Source organism: Rhea americana, unplaced genomic scaffold, assembly GCF_003343005.1.
Source record: "Rhea americana isolate MKP2758 unplaced genomic scaffold, rheAme1 scaffold_41, whole genome shotgun sequence".
Taxonomy (NCBI): domain Eukaryota; kingdom Metazoa; phylum Chordata; class Aves; order Rheiformes; family Rheidae; genus Rhea; species Rhea americana.
The window spans coordinates 5,974,703-5,982,202 of record NW_028186546.1 but is presented as its reverse complement, the minus strand read 5'-3'; the positions used below and the strand labels follow the sequence as shown (position 1 = coordinate 5,982,202).

General features: G+C 52.1%; 1 protein-coding gene across 1 annotated transcript in view; it reads left to right on the top strand.

The window, feature by feature from the left end:
- The first annotated feature begins 2,932 nt into the window (after positions 1-2,932).
- Positions 2,933-7,500, top strand: part of NKX1-1 (NK1 homeobox 1) — a 5,834-nt gene continuing 1,266 nt past the window's right edge. Inside the window, exons 1-2 of the mRNA XM_085314608.1 lie at positions 2,933-3,284; positions 7,381-7,497. Of these exons, the coding sequence (XP_085170734.1) occupies positions 2,933-3,284; positions 7,381-7,497 (469 nt within the window). The remainder of the gene's footprint in view (positions 3,285-7,380; positions 7,498-7,500) is intronic.

The window sequence follows — 7,500 nt, the reverse complement described above, 5'->3', positions numbered from 1 at the left end:
TCCGTGTGTTTCCCTATTTGTTTTGGAGAAGGAATCATTTCCGTGGGATCCTTCTCCAGCAGGGCTGGGAGCCGGCGCAGTGGGCTGTGCGTGCTGTTCCCGCAGCCTTTCCGGAGCGGTGGGGGTGCCTGCCCCGAGCCCACCCCCCCAGCCCCATCACCCTTCCAGCTGCTCCCCGACGCAGCGTCTCCCCCGCTCCCCGCCCGAAGAGGYTGGTGCTGGTGCCTCCTGCGAGGAAAACGCGAAAGACCGTCTTCCCTCAGCCGGCCCGATCACGAGAGAGATATTACATGTCACAACTCATCAAGGGCCCCATAATCAGCGCTAACTTTCTGGTGAACAGATAACCAGAGATGGCAGATGGATGGAGATTGCACAAATGAGGCTCTAATTGACAATCAATTGTGATTAGGAGCAATAGAACATCTTTATAACACTCGCTTTAAAACGCCAACAGACGAAAGGGCCGGGCGGGCCGGGCCAGGCCCTGCCCCGGCCCCGCCGCTGCCCCGCCGCCCGGGGTGCGCGTCCGTGCCCGTGCCCCGCGTGGGAGCCCGCCGGGGCCGGGGAGAGGAGCGCGAAGCTGCTCCCGGCTGGCGTGTCGGGAATCGGTGCTGCCTTCGCTGCCCGCGACAGTCCCTGCCCGGGCAGCCGGGCACGCAGGTTTCGTCGCTAGTAGAATAAATATTTTCCAAGAGCTATTGATCCAAGATATAAGAAATTCCCTACCGCCACCGCCCCTTAAAAAAAGGAAAAAAGTGTTTTCCGAAAGAGGTACTAATGCAGTCGATTACTATAGCAAAGCTGATAAAGCCAAGTCATTGGCATCTACCTAAACTACCATCTACTTTTCATACATAATGAAGAACTACGGACAGAAGTAATGGGAGGAAAAATTATCTGAAATAAAAGATCAGATCAAAGTCACAGGCAGAGAAGAAGGAGAAGAGACAGAGGAGCTGTAAACAAACAGATGTGTGTGTGTGTGTGTGCGTGTGTGTGCGGGTGCGTGTGCGTGTGCGTGCGTGCGTGTGCGCGCACATGCAGATTAAAACTTCGCTCTCGCTGTGTGTTCGCGGCAGCCCCGCCGGTAAGGTCAGGAAAAGGGGGAGAGGTAATTACCTACACATGATCAGAGATTATACATACCATTTCAACCTAGGAGGTGATTTATAATTTAAAGATAAAGCATAATAAAGTCATAAAAGGGAAAGGACACTGTTGTGGTGTCTGATTAAAATCTAAGGGCTGGTGTATAATATATGAGCGGGGGCTGTTGTGGGCTCCCGCTCAGCGGGACTCCCCTGGGCCCAGCCCGCTGATGGACTAATCATGTCCAAGCCCTACCAAAATTACAAGCTGATTGTTTTACCCATTATTTCTCCCAACTTTTAATTTCTGCTTTCTAAAGGATCATTGCCCGCGGTAATTGCAAAGGACCTGTCCTTGTATGTGTCACCAGCCTCAAAGACAAAAAAAAAATCTAATTTTCCTTTTATGCTTTCTCTATTTTCCTACTTTTTTTTTTTTCCTGGCAGCTAATTCAAACTGAGTAGCGACTGGAGCGTCCAAAACAAGAATGAAATTGATATGATCAAAGCACATACGGCTACATGAAGGGGAGGGAAATTAAGTAGAGAAAGAAATTCTGGTTTTGTAATTCACAGATAACTCTTATTCTTATTTCTTCATTTTTCCATACTTAAAAGCAATTTTAATACGGCAATGTTTTTTCGAAAGTGGAAGTTGGCTCTGGCTATTATTGCTTTACTTCTGCAAGGGAACAGACCCTTTTCCCCGGATATTTAGAATTTATTAATCATCGTGTTTTGTCTTGTGCCATTTTAACGTATTAATTTTCTCTGAGCATTTGCCTGGCATTTACATTTGATATTTAATTTTAATTAATTAGCTAGGGCAGAGAGAGGCTTGTGTGTATGTGCGCGGACAGAAGCGCCGCTCCAGCCCCTAAACCTCCGTCCATAATTCCCCCCTTTTGTTCTAATTGAGTAATGGCAGCAGGGGAAGGGAAACAGGTGCTCGGGGCTGACACCGCTGAGCCCACACAAGCACGCACACACATAATCCCCTTTTGATCATATAACTCCACTATTAGGGATGGAAGACCTTAAGTTCCCATTTTGTGTGTATAATATCTTCTTTATATTGATCCCGCAATTATTTAAAAGAAAGCGTCATCTCCTCCCACTTCTCCAAATAAGGCTATTTAGATGCTTTCCAGATGAGTGGAGGTGTGCTGAAACAGAGCTGACAGCCAAGTATATCACAGCCAACACCATCCTTCATTCGCTCTCTCCCTCTCGCCCCCCTCCCCCCGGCACACACTTTCACTGTGTCTCTCCTCCAGTGATGAAGATTACAGACTATTATGGGCAAGGGATTAATTTGTAGCCAATTACAATCCAGTGCTAAATATGAATGCATAAATAACATACAGCCGTGGCTCGGTGTGTATGTGTGCGAGAGAAGGGGGGGGGAGGCCAGGAGTGCCTGGGCAGCCTGGTGAGGATGATGAGAATGAAGAAGGAGCAGCTGAGTGGAGGCTCTGAGCCGAGCATCACCTTGTGACTCCCTGCCTTCCCGGGAAGTTCCCGGCCGGCCGAAGCAGCGCAGCCYCGGGGAGCTGAAGGCAGCGGCTCGCCCCTGACCTGCGCTCCCCTGCGCGCAGAGCCGCTCCGGAGCGGGGGGCCGGGGAGGAGTTTCCAGCTCAACTTCGCCGAAGGAAGGGGGGGGTGAAGAAGGAGGTGGGGGGGAGAAGTTGCAATCGAGAGGGGCTCTGCAAAGAGTCATGAATGTGAGCAGAGACAAGGTCGGTGACATCTCCATCCCGGCCGCGGCAGCCGCGGCGGTGACAGCCCCCGCAGCGGCAGCTGGCATCGGCGGGGAGTCCTGCGGCTTGCACGGGGAAGGCATGGACAGCCATGGGGAGCCGCGGCTCTCCGCCGGCGGCGAGCTGCCGCTGTACTCCTGCCCTGGGAACAGGGACAGGCAAGGGGACAGCCAGAGCAACACCCCTGGACAAGAGGGGGCAGTGGCCGCACTGCCCATAGTGCACAGAACCACCTCCTTCTCAGTGCTCGACATCCTGGACCCTAACAAATTCAACAGCAAAAGGAGGCAGTGCGCGGTCTTGTACAAATCGGTGGGGACCGAGTTCACGCTGGGGGCGGAGGATAAGCCCGAGGACTCAGGGACGGAGCTGGCCGAGCAGAAGTCTCTCGCCGAAGATTTCGACACGTGCAAGAAGTCCGCAGACCTGATCAGTAAGTAGGTTTGGGGCTCGGAGCCCCCCGGGAAGGGGGGCTGCAGCTGGCTGCCCGGGGAAGGTGCCCGCATGCTTTTACACGCCCCATCCCACTCCGAGCAACCTGGTCCCACTCGGGCGCCCTAGGGAGCCCGGGTGCTGGGGCCCTGGCTCTTGGCAAAGTGCAGCTGCTCCCTGCTGCACAAGGAGGTGGGCGAGTGAGTTAGGCGGTGGGGGCACGTCCCCCGGGCACGGGCAGAGGTGCCCAGGGGCTGGCGCCGGCACGGCCCGGCTCTCCAGGCTTGGCCCGCTTTCCGCTGCCCGGAGCTCTGCCCCTGCTCGGCCGGCTGCGGAGCCTGCAGGTGCCTGGAGAAACTCGGCAAGAGACGCCCGGGCAATGCGAGCAGCGGTTCCGCAGCCGGGGAAGGGAGGGCAGCGCAGCCCCGGAGCGGCAGGATCGGGCCCGGGCAGCCGGGCCCCGGGAGAGGAGGGGATCCCGGCATCCGCTCCCTCTTCTTGCTCTTGTGGGTCAGCTCAGGCAAACTTGCAAGCGGCTCCTGGTGCTTAGGCTCCAAAGGGGCCGGAGCCAACGCGGCGCGGCCCGGGGACGCGAAACTCTCTCCCCACCCGCCCGGCAGCCCCACCTTGCTCGGCCTCCGAGGCATTTATGACTTTTATGTATGTTCTTCCCAGCCTTCAAAACTGCTCTTCCCTTCCCCCCGCAGCCTGCTGCGCGTTGCTCTGGGCGACAGATTCAATTTTCTCTCTCCCCTTGGCTTTTTTAGGACAAATCAGACTAATTGTGACAAAATGCTGGTTATCTCTGGAAAAACAATTAAATTCCTTCGATTACATTTAAGGTAAAATGTGCTTAGCAGCGTAAAGAGGCTGGATAATGGGGGAAATCGCCCCAGAGTGGCATGTAGGACTGCCTAGATCGATATCCTATTATCGAATTGTGCATATCTCTTTCAAGCACCTTGCAAACTCTTCCCTAACATCTAAATTATAGGGTCAAAATTCGGATAATTACTCGATTAAAACCTATTACACTTATTAGGGCTCGCTATTGATCGGGAATTGCATTCGACCCAAGCTCTAGATTGCTTTTTCTTTCTGGGTCCAAATATCCCAACTTTCTCACCTCTAAACGCTGCGACTCTGAGGGTATTAGAGCACTTCCCGGAAAAGASAGCACTAGTGAAAAAATATCTATAGCTATTCTCTGCCTTGAGAGGGGAGAGGAAGGGGCGACAACGCTGGCAAGTGGTGGAGAATAAACTTCTCGGAGAGGGAAAAAATATTTTCTCGGGGTTTAAGGTGGGAGAGAGTTTCTGAGTTTCCTAATCCCGCCATAGTACGTCTCTAAAATTAGGCAGCAAAAGAGTTCTGGAACCTGTTCTAGCCCGAGTTTTTTATAACAGATGTTTTAATAATAAAGCAAAACCAGAAATGAGGCAGTAATAGAWCTCTAAAAAGATTTTTTTAAATCAGTTTCTACTGATTATTCGTCTAAACTGATCTGACTTTTGTCACGTTAAATAGATCTGTGCAATCAGAAAGACCGACGACGTCAGCCTATCACTAATCTTAAACTTTTATCTCCAGACAAGGAGAGAAATGCAACTTTATTCACTTCTCTCAAAATACATATATTTGGAGACACCATGAAGCAGTGTGCTTCGCTTACTGAAAGTTTCCCAGATACTTCGCACGTTTAGCTCTTCAGTCACAACATGCTAATATTATGTAAAGGGAGAACAGCCACAAATAGATCTGAGACTACTCGAAAATTATGACAGTTAATTCCAGTTTTTCCCCTTCGTAAGTAATATTACATCAAACTGCAGTTTAACTTAGAAGAGGAAAGAGTTCTCAAGAGTATCTCCAGCCAGAAAAGTATCAGAACCATAACAATGTGGCTTTCTGGCAAAAGGAGAAAGAAAACAGTGTTACAATCACTTTTAAAACTCATTTAATCTTAAAAATAGTTATTAAAACCCCGTGTTACATTTTATTTTTCCAGAAACACAATTTCAAGTTCAGCGTGAATCTGCATCGCCATTGTATTCGCGTTGCATTTTCTGTTTAAAGAAAATTTAACAGCCCTTAATTGAACAACGGCTAGCATTTCCTAGACCTTACTGGAAAAAATAAACTCTAAAATACTAAAGACGCATCCCCTGTTTAGYGTGTGTGAAAGCAGCGCATATTGGTATCGCGTTTATTACAAGATCCTGCCACGTAGGCATATGTACGGTTTTTAAACTATATTGTTGCAAAAAATATGCCGGATAATATACAACAAGTTCTACAGGTTGTAGGGTATTTAACCTGCTTTCATCTTCACGCACTGTTCCAAATTAGGGGGAAGAAAAACTAGCTACATTCCCATTCACGTAAGGTAGTAACTATGCGGATTTTTTTTTTTTTTTTCCTATTCGCCACTTTGAAAGAAAACTGGAAAAACTCTTGGTTAATGAAVCCCCCGTTATTAAGGACAGTTTTTTTCGGGTAAAGATAATTACAGTAAACTTGTCTGCCGCCTTTTCTCTTAGGGAGCCAGCCACGTCCAGCGTTAGCCAAAATCAGCTCCTTTCCCAAAATACACTCTCACTTARCACCTCTAACCTTAGATACAGGTGTCCAACATTAGAATGTGGACCAAGTTTGAGATGTGGTAGGATATTCGGTTGGGGAGGGAGATTAAAAACGACCAAAGTAGGCACGAGATGACAGATACGCGAATCACTTCTCTATTTGCATACCTCGGTTAAACGAGTTAAGCTAGCTCTTGCTTAGAGATCTATCCGGAGCTACACCCTCCTTGTAGGTGYGAGAGGCTACTTAGGGGGGAAGTTTAGCCGTGTCTGATAGAGACAGATAGAAAAAAAGGATCACATTTATGGTCCTCTGCACCCCGATCTGCCCGTGTGCCTCCGAAATTCCCCGTCACTCCGGTGGGAGTTTGCGGAGAGCATTTGCCTTCCGGCTCTCACAGAGACTGAGCCCTGAGGTCGAGAGGAGMCGGTTCCCTTGAAAATGCTATTTTCTTTCACGGTTCGTAATGACAGAATTGTCAACAAAGCCCAATGGCCTTAAATATCGGATAATTACCTTGTTCTCCGATGAAAACTCGTTAATTGGAGTGTAATATAAACCCCAATAAATTAAATGACCGTTAACTAGTTTGTACATTACACAAAATGAGTTTAATTAAGTTTGTATCTGCTCTGCTAATCAATACAAGTATTTACTTCACTTTAATACTTCCGTCTCATCAAGAGACAAGAGGTCAAACAAGGTGGAGAAAGAGTTAAAAATGCCAGAGCAAAAGCCAGCAAATCTTCCATCAGGGCGGAGAATCCCGAAACTAGGAGTGCTAAAAGCGATGCATCATCTTCGCTGCCCGCTGCCAAAAGGTTCAGCCACGGCGGGGTGCGCCAGGGCTTCTCCCCGCAGAGGCCCGAGCCCGGTGGGGCGGCAGCCGGTCCCGCGGAGCGCTGCCGCCCGTCGCCAGGCTCCGCGGCCGGCCGCGGGGGTGGCCGGCACTGCCTGCCCGCAGGGCTTCCCGGCCGCTGAGCGTTTCGTGCGCTGCGCAGCAGCAGTTCGAGGTGGGACGCATTTCCCGAGCGCTCACGCTGGGCTGCCAGTCTGGGTTGCTCGTGAGGGCAGCGCTGGCAAGCCCCGCCGGGCCTCGATCGTCCTCGGCGGCCATCGCTCAGCCGTACGGCTCTGAGTGGCGCTCCCAGCGCTGGCGTAGGCGGCTGAGCGACCCTGTGCGTGGCCTGGAGGCGCGGAGGAGCCCGCTCCGCACCTCGGGCAGGCCCCGCCGCACTGCCCGGGCGGAGGGCCCCGGGGTGGCAGGGCCAGGCGGCCGCGCTCACGCCCCGCGGGCAGCCAGTCCCCAACCCCCCGTGCAGCGGGAGGCACATGGCTGAATCCGCTCTCAGAGCGGGGCCCGGCAGCAGTGCGAGCATCGCGGGGGCCAAATTTCTCCTCGGGGCCTGCCCCGCGGGCAGCTGCAGCGCAGGGCGCTTGGGCCGGGCCGGGCCGGGCAGGGGTCGGGGCTGGCGGCGGCGCCGAGGCCTAATGGCGGTTGTCCTTGTGCGCAGAGGAYGGCGAGCTCTACAAGGCCGAGGAGTGCGACCTCGACTACAGCAGCCGGCCGAGCCGCAGCCCCGACAGCGAGCTGCCGGACGACGAGGAGCTGTGCAGCGAGGAGAGCAGCAGCA